Source organism: Phocoena sinus, chromosome 15 (assembly GCF_008692025.1).
Source record: "Phocoena sinus isolate mPhoSin1 chromosome 15, mPhoSin1.pri, whole genome shotgun sequence".
Taxonomy (NCBI): domain Eukaryota; kingdom Metazoa; phylum Chordata; class Mammalia; order Artiodactyla; family Phocoenidae; genus Phocoena; species Phocoena sinus.
The window spans coordinates 26,754,000-26,772,875 of record NC_045777.1 but is presented as its reverse complement, the minus strand read 5'-3'; the positions used below and the strand labels follow the sequence as shown (position 1 = coordinate 26,772,875).

The following is an 18,876-nucleotide window of genomic DNA, read 5'->3' as shown; positions in this document are numbered from 1 at the left end:
CCTTTCCCTTCTGATTTATGATGCCACCTCTATGGTACATCAAGTTCACACACACACACACATACACACACACACACACACACACACACACACCTGTGTCTGTTTCTAGGATCTCCATTAATATTTGCCTCTCCCTGCACCATAATGTGACTTAATAGGCAGAGAAATATCTCCTTTCTCCAACAAATACACTTTGTTGTTTTGGTTGTTTTTGCTCTCAAAAATCCTGATTGGATTTGGGAAAATACATGTCTTTATGATATTGAGTCTTCCCATCCACGTGCATGGTATATCCCTCCACTTATTCAGGCCTTCTTTAATGTCCTTCAATAATGTTTTGTAATTTTCTCTATGAGAATATTAACTCCACAATCCTTACTAGTTTTGTTCACTGCTGTATCCTCAGAGTCAAGAATGGGGCAAGACATAGAGTAGATGCTTAATAATAATTTGTTGTTTAATGAATGTCTTGCATATGTTTTGTTAAATACATTCCTACATAACTTACGTTTTGTTGGTATAAAACAACAACAACAACAAAATTTTTTTAATAGTTTCTAGTCAGCTATATAGATATAGGTATAGAGATTCCAGGGCAGTGGAAGGACAGGGAGCCAATACAGGGTGCAATGACGAATAAATTGCCACTTCAGGTTATACGCAGGGGAGAGACAAGATCAGATTTGTGTTTTAAAGGGCTCTTTGCCCTGCAGTGCAGAGAATGAATTGGAATGGATAGGGCAAAGTGGGCACAACTAGACAGGAGGCTACTGCAGGCATTGAGGCGAGTCCTAGCATAGTTGGTGCCTAAGAATTAGAGTGACTGGGAGAGATCAGAAGTGACCGATTGGCCAGGTGACCAACTGACCAGGTAACTCAGTGAGGGACCGAGTAAGGAAACTTAGAACCATCGCATTGACCAAAAACTGACAACTTTTCAGACGCAGCGCTATTTAGTTCAGCCGAAGTGCAGCCGGAGGAGACGCTAGGCAGTGAGTGCCCGCGGCTAGCAGCCGGTCTCTGGCCCGGTGTGCCCCAGGGTCGCGGAGGCGTGGGGCTGGGAGAGAAAGTAGAGGGGAGTAGAGGGGTCCGGGCCGCAATGACACGCAAGGGCTTCAATCAGCTGGAGACTGCGAGCTGCGCCAAACGGCGTGTCCTTGCCTCAACCAATCAGAGCTGCAGATCCTTCCCTCCGTCGCCTTGGCAACGGGACGCAAACGCTCGAGCGCGACGCGGTGACGGTTTGGGTCGGGCCCTGGGGAATCGTATCATGTCGCGACAGAAGGTAGGGGTGCCCCTTGATCCAGATGTTCCATCATCCCAGAGAGGGAGGGAAATCGCGGAGGGATTCAGAAGTTGTGGGGTCCTCGTGGAGGGATTCCGGTTAGAATGGGAAGAAAATGACGAGTTCAGAGAAAAAACTACAAGTCCCGGCATGCCGCGCAACGCCGGAGTTCCTGCGAGAGTCCAAGACACCCAGTTTGCTGGCGGGAAATTTATGAAACTCTAGGATTCTAAACTGTACTCAGCGATTTCTGTGACCCCCGGGAAAGCTCAGAATTTCGGATTTCCTGACCTGGAAAAGCTCTTAGAGATCTTTTCACCCCGCGCCCTCTTGTGACTCGCTCATCCATCCCTCCATCCATCCACCCCCGAAACGCTAATGTGTTTTTTTCCCAGGCGACCCCAGTGCTGGCCAATGGGGGCACAGAGGTGAATCTGACAAGCCCCTGCCCTCTAGGAGTGCACAGGCCAACTCCCCCATTTCAGAAGTGGGAAAGATTAGACCCAGAGAGAGGAATAGACCCAGAGAGAGGAATGAATTACTCTAGAATCCAGCTCTCCCACCCCAACCTGCTTCTTATCCCGTGTTGCACCTCTGATGAATGGTACCTAAAGAAATAAATTTCTTTTTTTCCCTCCCAGAGCATTAAAATGAGTGATTACATTGGGCCCACCTGTGTACTTCAGGATAATCTCTTTGTTTTAAAGTCAGTTGATTCCAAACCTTAATTCCATCTGCAACCTTAATTTCCCTTTGCCATGTAATGTAACACATTCACAGGTTCTAGGGATTAGAACATGGACACATTAAAAAAAATTTTTTTTTAATTAAATTAATTAATTTATTTATTCTTGGCTGCGCTGGATCTTCGTTGCTGCGCGCGAGCTTTTGCAAGCGGGGTCTACTCTTCGTTGCGGTGCGCGGGTTTCTCATTGCCGTGGCTTTTCTTGTTGCAGAGCATGGGCTCTAGGCGTGTCGGCTTCAGTAGTAGTGGCGCACGGGCTTAGTTGCTCTGCTCTGCGGCACGTGGGATCTTCCTGGACCAGGGCTTGAACCTGTGTCCCCTGCATTGGCAGGCGAATTCTTAACCACTGCGCCACCAGGGAAGCCTGAGGACATGGACACATTTTGAGGGAGCATCGTTTTGTTTACCACAATATACTATTATCAAATAATTGGAAAATTAAAAATTTACAATAGCATCACAAAATCAAATACCTATGAATAAATCTAATTAAAAACGTTCAAGACTTCTATACTGAAAACTAGAAGACATTGTGGAAAGAAATTGAAGACTTAAATTAATAGAGATAGACCATATTCATGGAATGATGAACTCAATAGTTTATGGTGTCACTTCTTCCCAAAATGATCTGTACATTCAATACAATCCCAATAAAAAACCCAACATACTTTTTTTGATAGAATAGCAAACTGATCCTAACATTTTTTAAAATTAATTAATTAATTTTGGGCTGCGTTGGGTCTTCATTGCTGCACGGGGGCTTTCTCTAGTTTGTAGAGAGCGGGGGCTACTCTTCATTGTGGTGTGAGGGCTTCTCACTGCGGTGGCTTCTCTTGTTGCAGAGCATGGGCTCTAGGCGCACGGGTTTCAGTAGTTGTGGCACTTGGGCCCAGCCGCTCCGCGGCATGTGGGATCTTCCTGGACCAGGGCTTGAACCCATGCCCCCTGCATTGGCAGGCAGATTCTTAACCACTGCACCACCAGGGAAGTCTGATCCTAACATTTATACTGAAGTCCAAAGGACCTCAAATTGCGAAGACGATCTTGAAAAAAAATAAGTTTGACTTATGCTCCCTGATTTCAAAGATTTACTAGAAAGCTATGGTAATTAAGACAGTGTGGTAGTGACATAAGGGTAAACAAATAAGTCAACAGAACAAAATAAAGTCTAGAGATAGACCTACATATACATAGTCAATTGAATTTTGACAGAAGAGGCAAGGCAATTCAGTGAGGAAAGGGAAGGTTTTTCAAGCAAAGACTCTGGAGCAACTGAATAAACATACATAAACATATGAGAATAGAAAAGATATTATGAAAAAAGATTAGGACACTTGACTAGTTCTGGAGGAATTAGAGGGGCTCTATCCCCTTCCACTGGCGTTTTGAGGGGTAGGATTGTGTGGTAGGCAGAATTCTAAGGTGGCCCCCAAGATTCCCATCCTCAGTGTACACACCTTGTATAATGCCCTCCCTTGAGTGTCAGTGGGGCCTCTGAATTTGATGGGATAGTTATTACCATGATTACAATACATTATGTAAGACTCTGCCATAGCTGACTTGGAGTGGGGGGAGGGTTGGAAATCAGAAGGACATGCTCCTGTTGGCCTGGAAGAAAAGCAACATCTATGTTGTGAACTGCCTATGGGGGCCACTTCAAAAGGAACTGCAAGTGGCCTCTAGGAGCTGAGAGCAGTCCCAGCCAATGAGTAGCAAGTAAACAGGGACCTCAGTCCTACAACCCCAAGTAACAATTCTGCCAACAATCTGGATGATCTTGGAAGAGAACCCCAAGCCCCAGAGGAGAAACACAACTCCAGCCATCACCTTGATTGCAGCCTGCAAGACCTGAGCAGAGGATCCAGCTAAGATGTGCCCAGATCCCTGGTCCAAGGAAACTGTGAGATATAGATTTGCACTGTTTTAAGCCACTAAGTTTGTGGTAATTTGTTATGCAGTGCAGCAGTAGAAAACTAATACAGATGGCACCTCTGTCCAAGGTGCAAAGGTCATCCTGCATCGGACCAATTTCTAGTTCTTTTTTCATATCTGCCTTAGGGATTAGTCTTATCAGGACTGAGGTCGAAACTGTTTTGGACATAGTTGGAGGAGAATAATACCTACCACCCTTTGAGGATTTGGAAGGTCCATTTTGGGTAGAAGGAATTAACATTGCTCTGAGTCTTTGACCCAGCTCCTCCTGGATCATGGGTCTAATCAAACATTCAAGGTTAGAGTAGGTCCACATCCTTCTCACAGAGCCTGCTGAGTTCAGCCCTCAAACTGGGGTTCATGGTTGGACTTTTAGAGCATTGAAAACCGGACGTTCACTATACTGGTCATGCCTGTGGAGTAAGCCTACAGTGAGGTGGACCCTTGGATTCTTGGAGGTTCATTTCAAGGACCAAGTTACTAGGCACATGTTGACTAATAAGAAATTGGCCAGGCTGAACCTTCATGTCATAGCATCTGGGCAGTATTGAGTCTGAGAGTTTGAGCATTTTAATATCTACATTAAGTTGATTTGGGAAGCAGGTAGATATGCATAAAATTACATCACTTTCCTTTTCTCATTGCAGAATCAAAATTACAAGGGGCATGGACTGCCAAAGGGAAGAGAGCGGTGAGTGGTCCCACCCAATCCAATAAACCCAGAACTAACTTCCTGCTTGCTTGCTGCCTTCCTTCCTTCCCTTTGTCCATCCCTCCCTCCCCACTTCTTTACTTAAATAATGATAATGATAATAAACAATCAGTGAGCACTTACCATGTGCCAGGCCCTGGGCTTGTTACTTTACTTGTATATCTCATCGAATCCTTACCACAATTCTTTGAAATAGATACTACTCTTATGTCCACTTTACCGATGGGGAAACTGAAGCTCAGGGAGGCTGTTACTTGCTCAAGACCATAGCATCTGTTAGGGGCAGAGCTTGTTGGACTCCATGGCCCATGTTGTGTCTAACTGTGTTTCCTTGCCTCCTTCAACAACCACGTGAAGTTGACTTGATAATGCAAATGTCAACTGCACTCTGAACTTCTGCATCTCTCTGCACCAATAACCTGGTTATAGAACTCAGCACCTCTTTGGATTTCCACTTGCACAAAGCAGGAGTGAGCAATGCAGACTTTACCGAAGCTTTTTGTGGGAATTAGGGGAGGTAGCTTACATTGCACACGCCATGGCAAATATTTTAGAATTTTCTATTCCCTATTTCATTATATATTTCTGTTCCTTCTAATGCCCTTCCTGGCTACACCACCTCTGGGGCAGGCATGCATGGCCTCTGACCTTCCTCTCATGCAGCACCCATCTTCTTTGCCTTCTTTGTCTCTGTACTGACTCCTTTCCACCAATTTCAAACCTTTCACTCTTGCATGTACAGTGTTCCACTGTGTTCCAGCTCCTGGCCCTAAACTTACACACCCACTCCCACCTCAACAAAACAAAGAGCACTTCAGTTAACAGGACCCATCCATCTGTTTTATCAAGGCAGATATTGATTAGAAATGCATTTAGCTACAAGTAACAGGAAACCCAACTAATAGTACCTTTAAAAAATTGTATTTCTTTTCCTCATGTAACAAAGCTTCTGTGGGGCTGGTGCAGCGGTTCAACAATGTCAGAGCTAGTGTCTCTGTGATTGCCTTCACATTCTCCTGATGGACACCAAGTGGCTGCTACATCTTCAGCCTTCATGTCATGATCAAGATGGGAAACAGGGGGGAGGGCAGACTCAAGCCATCTCTCTCTCAAATCAAAAGAATAAACACTTCCCAGGAACCTACCCTCCTTAGCGGTTTTATGCTTTTATCTTATCGACCCAAATTGTGTCACATGGACACCCCTAGCTGCCCGAGTGGCTAGGAATAAAAGTTACATAAGTGGCATTATACTGTTATATTCTGCACCCTGCTTTTATCTCACAAAATTATACTTTCAGTATTTATCCATGTTGGTGCATGTAGCTCTGGATACATTTTAACTACTGTATGAGTTCCATTATATACCACAAGTTATTTATCTATCTGCCTTGTGAAAGGCACTTAGGTTGTGTCTTATATTGGTTTCCTCCAGAAGCAGACACTGAGATAAGGATGTGAGAGCAGATCGTTTATCTGGAAGGTGATTCCAGTAAGCATCGGCCGGGAAGTGGGGAAGTGAGACAGCTAAGGGAGAGAAACCAATAAAAAGTGCATTATTGACAGGTTATTGCTGTGAGCAGGTGGGGCTCCATCCCACCGGGGATTCCTATGAGACAGTGTAGAACATACCGCAGACTTACTCCAACTGAGTGATGAAAGAGCTGGAGGATTTATCCATAAACTTCAGTCATCATTGGTTTTATGCTGTTGGGGGGAGGGCAGTTAACTCCCTGGTACTTCAGATCTACTCCAAGCACTGGCTGAGCACACCAAGGGCTAGAAGAAGACTTCAGGTAAAGAACTGCAGGTGCTGGCAGAGGAAAGCCCTGTGATTTGCACGCACAGGAATGGCAAATGCCCAAGGGATAAGGATGGACCACCAACAGTGTGTGCTGCGGATTACTTCCATAAAAATATTAACAGTTACAGATGAACATCCTTGTATGTATATTGCCGAGTACATATGTAGGGTATCTACCTAGGGTGTAGATCTAGGATAGAATTGCTGGGTGTAGGGTATATGCACATTCAACTTACTAAATACTGCCAGGTGGTTCTTCAAAGTGCCTTCTACTGGCAGAGGAGGAGTTTCCATTTTAGCACATTGTTGCTAAAACTTGGACTTTTAGATTTTTGCCAGTCTAATGTGTATGAAACAGTAATCGATGGTTTTAATATGCCAAATTTCTCTCCAAAAGTTTATCCAATTTACACTCCCATCAGCACCACTATCATTTCTCCACATTCTCGCAAACACTTGGTATTTGCCTGATTTTAAATATTTTCTCCAATCTGATGGATTTGAACTTGTATTTCTTTATTGTTTTGGATTAGCTTTAAATATTTCACTACTTTAGAACAGTAGTTTTCAAAATTTGACCTCAGGATCCCTTTACAACTTAAAAATCATTGTGGACTGTAATAACTTTTGTTTATGCGGCTTATCAATATTTACCACATTAGAAATTTTAAATGATAAATTTAAAAAATACTTATTTATTAATTCATTTAAAAAGCAATCATGTACTCATTACATGGAAGCATAAATAACATATTTTTATGAACTATAACTATTTTCTCCCTCCCCCAAATTTACTGAGATGAGTGGTGGTTGTTTTACATTTTTTGTGAGGCTCTTCAATGTCTGGCTTAATAGAAAACATTCAGCTTCTCAAATTTTCTGTATTCAATCTGTTGTGATACGTTGTTTTGCCTGCAGAGTAGGAAGAAAATCTAGCCTCACAAAGATATGTTGTTGAAAGGGGAGGACTTTGTGTACCCCTGAGAGTTGGGGACCTTGAGGAATACTTGGACCACACATCAAGAACCACTGCTTTGGGACTTCCCTGGTGGTGCAGTGGTTAAAAATCTGCCTGCCAATGCAGGGGACACGGTTTCCATCTCTGGTCCAGGAAGATTCCACATGCTTTGGAGCAACTAAGCCCGAGTGCCACAACTACTGAGCCTGCGCTCTAGACCCCGTGAGCCACAACTACTGAGCCCACGTGCCACAAATACTGAAGCCCATGCCTAGAGCAGGTGCTCCACAACAAGAGAAGCCTGCGCATGCCATCAAAGTGTAGCCCCGGCTCGCCACAACTAGGGAAAGCAACGAAGACCCAACGCAGCCAAAAAATAAATAAATAAATTTATTAAAAAAAAAAAAGAACCACTGCTCTAGGGAATTACAATATGCATCCTTAACTTATCACCATCTACCTTGACTCAATATTATACCACTTTGTGTACAACATAAGAGCCCTAGAACAGCATGCTCTGTTTACTCCCCTCCCATCTTTCGTGCTGCTATTTTTGTCGTATATTTTACTTGAAAATATATTATAAACCCTACAATACGTTCGGTTATTTTTTTTACAATGTAGGTTTTTTTTGTTGTTGTTTTTGTTTTTTTACTTTTTGGCCACACCACCTGGCACATGGGATCTTAGCTCCCTGACCAGTGATCGAACCCTCACCCCCTGCAGTGGAAGCGTGGAGTCTTAGCCACTGGACCTCCAGGGAAGTCCCAGCCCTACAATACATTCCCATTATGTTCACTTTACATAGTTAACTGTTTGTTTTTTAAAATTAAGATATGGAAGAAAGTATTTCAAATTTACTCCACTCTTTATCCCTTCTTATGGGTCTGAATCTCCTTCTGGTATAAGTTTCCTTCTACCTGAAGAACTTTCCTTTAAAATTCTTAAAAGATGATGTCCCTTTGTCTTTAGGCTTGCATTGTCTCTGATGAGAAGTCAGCTGTCCTTTACACTGTCTCCCCACCACCACCCCGGCAGTTACACATACACATACACGCACACACCCGTATGTGTCTTTTTCCCTTGTCTGTTTTTAAGACTCCTCTGGTTTTCAGAAATTTGACTATAGTTTGTTTGCCTTTGTGTGTGTGTGTGTGTGTGTGTGTGTGTGTGTGTGTGTGTGTGTGTGTTTTGTATTTATTCTGCTTGGAATTAATTGAGCTTCTTGGATCTGTGACTTGATAATTTAGTCAAATTTGGAAATTTTTCAGCCATCATTTTTTTGAAAACTATTTTCTGTCCTAATGGCTCCCATCTCCTTCTGGGATTCCAGTTACATGTATGTTAGGTTGCTTGATATTATCCCATAGGGCACTGAGATTCTGTTCTTCTAAATTTTTTCTTCTCTAATTCAGATTGAATAATTTCTACTGACCTGTCTTCAAATTTATTATCTTAAATTTTTTTCCAGCTTTATTGAGATATAATTGGCATAAAACATTGTATGATTTAAGGTGGACAATGTGATGATTTGATACACATATATATATTGTAAAATGTTTACCACAATAAGGTTAGCTAACACATCCTTCACCTCACATAACTACCATTTTGTTGTTGTTATGGTGAGAACACTTAAGATCTACTTGAGAACACTTAAGGTCTACTTAAGAACACTTAAGATCTACTCTGAGCAACTTTCAAGCCTATCATACAGTATAGTCACCCTGGTGTACATTAGATCCTCAAAACTCATTCCTCTTATAACTGGAAATTTGTACCCTTTGACTAACATTACTATCCTTATTTCTACAATGTCCAATCCCCTGTTGAGCTCATCCTATGAATTTTTAATTTCAGGTACTATAATTTTCAGCTCTACATTTTTCTATTTTGGTTCTGTTTTAGACTTTCAGTGTCTTTTCTGCAATAACTCATTATACTGATTAAATATATTTAAATAATTAAATATATTTACTCATTATATCCACCTTTTCATGTAAATTCTTTTTTTTTTCATCTTTATTGGAGTATAATTGCTTTACAATGGTGTGTTAGTTTCTGCATTATAACAAAGTGAATCAGTTATACATATACATATGTTCCCATATCTCTTCCCTCTTGTGTATCCCTCCCTCCCACCCTCCCTATCCCACCCCTCTAGGTGGTCACAAAGCACGGAGCTGTTCTCCCTGTGCTATGCGCCTGCTTCCCACTAGCTATCTATTTTGCGTTTGGTAGTGGATATATGTCCATGCCACTCTCTCACTTTGCATGTAAATTCTTTAACACATTTATAATATCTGTTTAAAGTCTTTAATAATTCCAATAATTGGGTCATTTATGAGTTATGTATATATAACAGAACTCTATAACAAAATATAGAGTTTTTCCTCTTGATCACGCATTAAAATTTTTCTGCTTTATTATTGCATGTCTTCTATTTTTTATATTCCATTCTGGTCATTGTGTATAAAAAGCAGTGAAGACCAAAAAATTACACACACCCACACCCACACCCACATATGTGTATGTGTGCGTGTGTATACAGGCATACATCATTTTATTGTGTTTTGCGTTATTGCAGTTTACAGATATTATGTCTTTTACAAATTGAAGGTTTGTGGCAACCCTGCATCAACAAAGCCTATTGGTGCCATTTTTGCAACAGAATTTGCTCCCTTCGTGTCTGTGTCATGCTTTGGTAATTCTCACAATATTTCAAACTGTTTCATGATTATTATATTTGTTATGATGATCTGTGATCAGCAATCTTTGATGTTACTACTACAACTCACTGAAGGCTCAGATGATGGTTAGCTTTTTTTAGCAATGAAGTATTTTTTAATTAAGATATGTACATTTTTAAAAAGACACGATGCTATTGCACACTTAATAGACTACAGTATAGTGTAAACATAACTTTTATATGCACTGGGAACATGGGTTGGACCAAAGCTTTAATTACACTGAGTTCATCCCAAGCCCAGCCTCCTGTACTACCATTTTGAGCTTGTTAGTATTTGACCTGGGAGGAGATTGGACTGCAGTTCAGTTTTTTTGTTTGTTTGATTTTTGTTGTTGTTCATTTTTGTTGTTGTTGTTGTTGTTTTTTTGCGGTACGCGGGCCTCTCACTGCCGTGGTCTCTCCCATTGTGGAGTAGAGGCTCCAGACGCGCAGGCTCAGCGGCCATGGCTCATGGGCCCAGCTGCTCCGCGGCATGTGGGATCTTCGCGGACCGGGGCACGAACCCGTGTCCCCTGGGTCGGCAGGTGGACTCTCAACCACTGCGCCACCAGGGAAGCCCATTGTTGTTCATTTTTGAATTCAACTCTGGCAGGGCTGCCGGAATGCAAAGACCATGTAAACATGCAGGAGTCTGGGTTTTCTCTCAGCTGTACTGTTTTCTCTACTGTTCCTTTCTTAAGCAAATTTGCCAGAATCCGGTTTTGTTTGGTCTGGTTTTGGAATGGGCCCTTCCAGATTTTGATGTGTTTTGCCATCCTACATATCGTATAAGCTCAGCTGATTTCTCCTGGTGCCACAGACTCTCTCTTCCACGGCTGGCTTGTTCCTCCACTTGCCCACTCCAGGCCAGGCAGCCAGCCCAGATCTGGAAACGGCTGCATCTCTCTGCTCCCCACCATGAAGGCCTTGTTTCTCTCTGGAATCAGTTCATCAAGTTTTCTTTTGTCTATTGCTCTCCACTAGCCCCATGGACAAGTATATTTATTTTGTACATTTTTTTCTCATTGTTACTATAGGATTGAAAATCTTTTACATTCTTTTACATCATAACCCAAAGCGGAAGTCCTCTCCTTGGTATTTTAATTTGCATTTCTTAATTATTGGTAAGGTTGAGTATCTTTTAACTTGCTTGTTGGTCATTTAAATTTCCTATGCTATTAATTGCCTGTTCATAGCTTCTAGACATTTTTCTATCAAGTTTGTCTTTTTCTTAATGATTTGTAGTAGTTCTTTATGTACTTGGTCCAAATCTCTTATGGATTATAAGCACCGCAAATATTTTTCCTTAATCTATAGGTAGTCCTTTAACTTTAGTATATTTTGTTATAGAGTTCTGTTATATATACAGAAAGTTGAGTATATCATAATTTTACAGTTCAGTGAATTTTCATAAACTTAATATACCCACATCAGGAGACAGAACATCACCAGCATGCCCTCTTCTAATCATTGCTCGATAAAGGTAGCCATTATCCAGACATCTAAAGATGTGTTGGGAATTCCCTGGCAGTCCAGTTAGGACTCCGCACTTTCACTGCCAAGGGCCTGGTTCAATGCCTGCTCAGGGAAATAAGATCCTGCAAGTTATGCAGCCAAAAAAAAAAAAAAACTTAATTTTTAAAATTGAATATTTTAATTGTGGATTCATATGCAGTTGTAAGAAATAATACAGAGAGATCTTATGTGCCCTTTACCCAGGTCCCCCCAGTGGTAACAGAGTAAAACTATAGCACAGCATCCAACTAGGATATTGACATTGATACAGTCGAGATAGGGAATATTTCCATCACCACAAGGATCCCTCATAGTGCCTTTTATAACCACATCCACTTCCCCTCCCTCCCCCTCTTCCTCCCCATCCCAACGTACCCTATCTTTAACCCCCAGCAACTGTTGTTCTGTTCTCTTTTCAATAATTTTGTCCTTTCAAAGAGATTTTTTTTGTTTGTTTGTTTGTTTTTTTGCGGTACGCGGGCCTCTCACTGTTGTGGCCTCTCCCGTTGCGGAGCCCAGGCTTCGGACGTGCAGGCTTAGCAGCCATGGCTCACGGGCCCAGCCACCCCGCGGCATGTGGGATCTTCCTGGACCGGGGCATGAACCCGTGTCCCCTGCATCGGCAGGTGGACTCTCAACCACTGTGCCATCAGGGAAGCCCCAAAGAGATTTTATAATGGAATCACACATTATATACTAACCTTTTGGGACTGGCCTTTTTCACTCAGCATCTTCGCCAGAGTTATATTCAGGTTGTTGAGTGCATTAACAGTTCATTCCTTTTTATTGCTGACTAGTATTCCAGGGAACGGATATACCACCATGCGTTTAACCACTTACCTATTGAAAGACATCTGGGTTTTCTTCCAGTCTGGGGCTATGATGAATAAAGCTGTTATGAACATTCAAGTACAGGTTTGTGTGTTAGTTTTCATTTCACTGGGGTAAATGCCCAGGAGTACAATTGCTGGGTTATACGGTAGTTGCATGCTTAGTTTTTGAAGAAACCGCCAAATTATTTTCCAAGGTGGCTGAACCACTTTATATTCCCATCAGCAACGCATGAGTGATTTGGTTTCTCTGTGTCTTTTCCAGCAGCTGATGTTGTCAGAGATTTTTATTTTAGCCATTCTGATACTTGTGTATTGCTATATCATTGTGGTTTTAATTTGTACTTCCCTAATGGTAAACGATGTTGAACATCTTTCCATGTGCTCACTTGTCATCTGTATATCCTCTTTGGTGAAATATCTGTTCATGTCTTTTGCCCATTTTCTAATTGGGTTTTCTTTTTAATGTTGAGTTTTGAGAATTCTTTATGTATTCTAGATAGTAGTCCTTCGTCAAATATGTGGTTGTAAATATTTTCTCCTAGGCTGTACCTTGCCTTTTCATTGACTTAACAGAGTCCTTTAAAGAGCAGAAATCGTTAATTTTGAAGGTGTCCAATTTATCAGTTTTCCCTTTTATGGACCATGCTTGTAGTGTCAAGTCTCAAAATCCTTTGCCTAGCTCTTAGATCCCAGAGATTTTCCTCTATGTTTTATAATTTTACATTTTACACTTAAGTTTGTGATCCATTTTGAGTTAAAGTATAAAGTACTTTATACTTTATATAAAGTATGAGGTTTAAGCCTAGGGTCATTTTTTGCATGTGCATATCCAATTCTCCAGCACCATTTATTGAAAAGGCTATTCTTCCTCCATTGAATTGCTTTTGTTCATTTGTCAAAATTCAGTTGGGCAGGGACTTCCCTGGTGGTCCAGCGGTTAAGACTCCACGCTCCCAGTGCAGGGGACCCAGGTTTGATCCCTGGTCAGGGAACTAGATCCCGCATGCTGCAACCAAGGGCCCGCACACAGCCAAATAAATAATTTTTAAAAATCCAGTTGGGCATATTTGTGCGGGTCCATCTCTTGGTTGTTTGTTTGTTGTTGGTTGGTTGGTTGTTCTCTTGGTCTTTGTATCTCTTTCTCTGTGAATACCACACAGTCTTGACTATTGTAGCTACATAATGTTTTGAAATTGGTTAGACTGATTTACCCCACTTTATTCTTCTTTTCAAAATTGTTTTAGATATTCTAGTTCTAATATCTTTGCCTTTCCACATACATTTTAGAATTATCTATATCTACAAAAAAATCTTACTGGGATTTTGATCCCAGGAATCGCATTAAGTCTGCACACCAGTTTGGGAAGAATTGACATCTCTACACTGCTGAGTCTTCCAATCCATGAACATGGTAGGGTTCTCAATTTATCTAGACCTTCTCTGAATTTTTGCATCAGCATTTCGTAGTTTTTAGTACCTAATTCCTGCACATGTTTTGTTAGATTTGCACCTAAATATTCCTTTTTTTAAAAGTAATAGTTGTAAATTGTATTTTTAATTTCAGAGTTCATGTGTTCGTTGATAGTATATAGAAATATAACTGATTTGTATGTTCATCTTATATCCTGTGATCTCACTGTACTTACCTATTAGTTCATGAATTGTTTTTTAGATTCCGTGGGAATTTTTACACAGTCATCTGCAAAAAGGGACAGTTTTCTTTCTTCCTTTCTGATCTATGTCCCTTTTATTGACTTATTGCACTGGTTAGAACTTCTAGTGCTATGTTGAATAAGAGTTGTAAGAGCGGACACCCTTGCTTCCTTCCAGTGTTCTTCACATATTCTTCAAATGTGTTCTTAATTACTCATTGAAACATTTTTATGATGGCTGCTTTAAAATATTGGTCAGATCATTCTAACACATGTGCCATTTTGACATTGGTATCTATTGATTTTTTTTAACATTTTTATTGGAGTATAATTGCTTTACAATGGTGTGTTGGTTTCTGCTTTATAACAAAGTGAATCAGTTATACATATACGTATGTTCCCATATCTCTTCCCTCTTGGGTATCTATTGATTTTTCTTAGTCACATTGAGATTTTCCTGATTCTTGGTATGACAAGTGATTTTCAGTTGAAACCTGAACATTTGGGGTATTATGCCATAGAACTCTGGATCTTGTTTAAACCTCTTCTAGGTGACATTTTCTGACATCACTCCAGCCAGGGAAGGGGGCATGGTACCACCTCATTACTACCATAGAGTGTAGAAGTCCAGGTTCCCCACTTGACCTCCATTGACACTTGAGGGTAAAGGAGGTTCCTTCTTACTGCTGGGTAGAATGGGAGTTCTGGTTCCACTAGGCCTCTGCTGATACCGCCCTGGCCAGGAGGGTTAGGAGTTCCTTGCTACCGCTCCCTACCTGACTCACATGAACACCACAGGAAGTGCAGCCTCATTACCACTGGGTGGTATTGAAAGTCCCGACTCTCCACTAGGCCTCCGTTGACATCAGCCCAAGGGAGAGGGGTGCCTCCTTACTTCCAGGTGGGGGTGGAAGCCCAGGCACATGATCTCCACTGACACAGCAGGGGTGGGCACCTCACTACCACCTGCTAGGGATGAAAGGCCCGGCTACATCTTTGACCTTCTCTGACACCAGCCTAGCCAGGGGTCTTGGGGGATATTGGGTACCTTGTTACAACCTGGTGGGAAGTCTAGATTCCCCACTCAGCCTTTGCTAGCATAAGTGAGGGTGGGCCACAGATTTGTTTCTGCTGGGGTTGGCCAGAGTAGAGAAGTTATTGTCTTAAGTGTTCCTTTCCTGGTTTTGTCAGCTGGAGAGAGCAGGCTTTTGCTGGGGTTTTTTTTTTTGTCTGTGCCCATCGGTGTTTCAGACTTGCTAGCTTCTTCATCTCCACATCTGGGATCTATGAGGCAAAGACATAACCCAGGGAATTTACCACGTGCTGTTCCATGGGCCCTGAGGTCCTCAGCCGATCTGCCTTCTTCTGTCCACCTTTCAAGGTCTTCTTATACTTGTTTTATATCTTATGCCCTGGGGTTTCAGTTGTCCTGGTAGGAGGAAGAGGGAAGAGTATATCCATTCCATCTTCTCAGATGAGTGACAGAAACGGGGATTTGCAAAAACGTATCATTTAGTATAAGGATTAGCCATGGCATATGTAAAGCAACCAGACCATGAAAGGCACTGAAGACAATGATTGCTATTATTTTTCAATGATCCAAAGATTCTATCATTCTCAATTTGATTATTTTGTTTCACGCTATGATGCTAAACTCTAAAATTCAGTAATTCTGTGTTTTGGCATTTCCATGTATGGAACTTGACCTTTCTTCCTTTCCCTTTTTTCCTATCCCTGGACTGTCCTAGGGAAATAGTTGATTCTGAGCAAGTGTTCCATTGCCATGTCTTGCAGAGAGCAGAGAGCATCAATCCGGTTCAAGGCCACTCTTATGAATACCCTCATGGATGTCCTTCACCACAGGCCAGGATGGGTGGAAGTAAAGGAGTAAGAAGCCCTCACCCCCAGCCTTGTCTCTCCTTCCCTTTGTCTCACAGGTCCTTGTCTCCCTTCGTTTTTGTCCCAGCTCCCTTGGGTGGCCACTGGGACTTGTCCCAATTTGGCTGTGACAGGGGCCGACATTTATTTAACATTCACAATGTGTTAGGTGCATTACTGATGCCATCTCTGTCTTGTTTAAGCCTTATAACCATCCAGAAAGATGTGATTATGTTCAGAAATATTAAGCCAATTGTTTAAGGTTACACAGCATGTAAGTGTCAGAGTGGGATTCAAACCCAGTTCAGTTTGACTATTCCACAGCCAGTGTCCTATAGCTCTCTATGCAACCATCACAGACCTGTGGGGTGAATCCTCCGGTGATGGCAGGTCCTGGCCACTTACTAGTTCTGTGACCTTGGACAAGTTTTTTGACCCCTAAGCCTACATTTCTTCTTCTATGCTGGGCCCTGGGGATACTGAGATGAAAAAGCAAACAATCCCTGGCACGTAGTAGGTGTTAATATTAGTGAAGGTTAAGGTTTGGATGCATGTAACAGAGACACAAGATAAAAGAGGCTTTGACAGACTAGAAGTTTATTTACCCCTCCCATTGAAGTCCAGATATAGGAGGTTCAAAGATGGTATGGAAATGTGGGACCCATCTGCTTCCATCTTTCCACTCTGCTATCCTTTGAGTGAGGCCCTCATCCTCACGGTCTGAGGTGGAGTTCCTGTACATTCCAAGCAGCAGGAGGTAGGAAGGAGACAAGAAAAGTCATGTCCTACCCTTGAAGGACACAACCCAGAAGTCCCTCACATTTCACTGGCCAGAACTTAGCCATGGGGACACACCTAGCTGCAAGGGAATCTGAAAAATGTAGACTACATTTTCCAGGTAAACGTTGGAAATTCTATGACTGTAGGAAAAGGAGAGAATAGATATGAGGGGTGAGGGCAACCAGCTACCCTGCCAGGGTCCTCAATAAATATTTGTTGCATAACAACAACTAAGCCTTCTAGACACTCTTCCATACTTTACACGTATGACCTCTTTGAATCATCCCAGTAAACCTTCCAGTAGGTGCTATCATCATCCCCATTTTCCTGGTGAAAAAACTGGGCAAAAAGGAAAAATATACCATGTTGGAAAGTGGAAAAATATACCATCTTGTCAGGGCTTGAGCTAGGGTTTTCACCTAGTCTGGCTGTCTGCAGAGTCCCAGGTTCATCCTCCCTGTTCTAGCAGCCTCTCAGTAATTGAAGGAACAAATGAGTGAATAGGTGAATCCATGCTCCCTGCTGCCTGGTGCTGGAGTCTAGCAGAGGAGACAGACACTTACTAAATCATCCCACAAAAAAATTAGGAGTTGGCTGACGGTGGCAAGCGTGGTATGGGGAATCCAAGACGGCAGAGTCCTCTCTCCGGCACTTTGGGGAGTATTAATTACAGTGATGGTGATGATGGTGATGATGGTGATGATGGTGATGGTGGTGATGATGGCAGCTACTGTGGATTTTCCTTCTTGGTTCTCTCATGTATCACACGAATATCAGAATGAGTTTTCCTTCCCTGGATCCAGAAGAACTGGATGTAGTGGAGGATGAGGCAGGGGAGGTGACCGGCAGGTATATGGGAGAAGGCACTGTCCTGACCTGCCACGTGATCTGAGGCTGCCCCCTGTTTCTCCTCAGCCTTGCTCCATGGTCAAGTGGAAGAAGGTCTGAGGGTTTGTCTGGTGCTGATGGTGTGGGAGTCCATGAAGCAGGTTGTTTCCTGGCTGATCCCACATTGCCTCGAGAGTCCTCAAGTCAGGAAAGGCTGGAGGCCAGGGCCTTTACACCAGACATGGCTCTGTGAATGTGAGGCCTTTTCCTTAGGACCTAAGCTGGGGTCTGGTATTTCCAGATAGAACGAGGTCCCAATTCAGACCATCAGCCTGTTAGGTCAGAGTTTGGAACAGATGTGGCCAGAGCTGTCCCCTCCCTTGCTTCCCACAAAGAAAGCTGTCCTTGATGTCTGGAACTGCAGCAACCATCTTGTGACCTTGAGGTGATGAGCATGAAGACAACGTGTTAAGGATGGCAGGATGAGGAGGTAGAAAGAACTTGGATTTCCTGTTGGCCTTGTTGAGCAGTTTAAGGTCTTCCTGGGTGATTTAAGAGCAACTTGACTGTGATAATCACGAAGATGGTGTACAAAATGAACAAACTTGTGGAATTAGAAAAGAATCCAAAATCCACATCACGGTCTACAAGGCGCTGTTTGTTGGGCCCTACCCCAGTTTCAGTGTCATCCCTTACGTTTCTCCCTCCACTCTGGCTTTTTTTTCATATCCTTGAATGAGCCCTTTCCAACCTCAGGGCCTCAGTTCCTGCCCTTCCCACTCCTGGAACCCTCTCCCCACTGCCCTTGATCTGGCTGTCCCTCCTTACCATTCAGATCTAAGCTGAAAGGCCAGCTCCACAGGGTAGCCTCCACCTAAACAGGTTCCTCAGCTGCCCTGCCCCATGGCCTCCAACTGGGTTATTCCAACTGGGTTATAACATTTCGCAATTCCTCATTAGAGAGTTGTGTATTTGTTTCCTTGTTTATTTTTTATCTTCCCCACAGGACTGTATGTACCACCTAGCCAGGTGTTTTTGTTCCCCCTATATCCTTGCATCCGACATTGTCTCTGACACCAAGACAGCCTCAACACCTATGTGTTGTATGAATGAATGAATACTTCATTATTCACTCATTCATCCATTATTCATTCAACTAAAACAAAGGGGGGTTAAAAAAAAAAAGCAAATTGTGAAAGGAAATAGACAAGAGTAGCTCTAACCACG

At 42.5% G+C, this 18,876-nt stretch overlaps 1 protein-coding gene across 1 annotated transcript in view; it reads left to right on the top strand.

The window, feature by feature from the left end:
* The first annotated feature begins 15,994 nt into the window (after window positions 1-15,994).
* Window positions 15,995-18,876, top strand: part of TTLL9 (tubulin tyrosine ligase like 9) — a 44,688-nt gene continuing 41,806 nt past the window's right edge. The window contains exon 1 of the mRNA XM_032606268.1: window positions 15,995-16,050. Coding sequence (XP_032462159.1) covers window positions 15,995-16,050 — 56 coding nt within the window. The remainder of the gene's footprint in view (window positions 16,051-18,876) is intronic.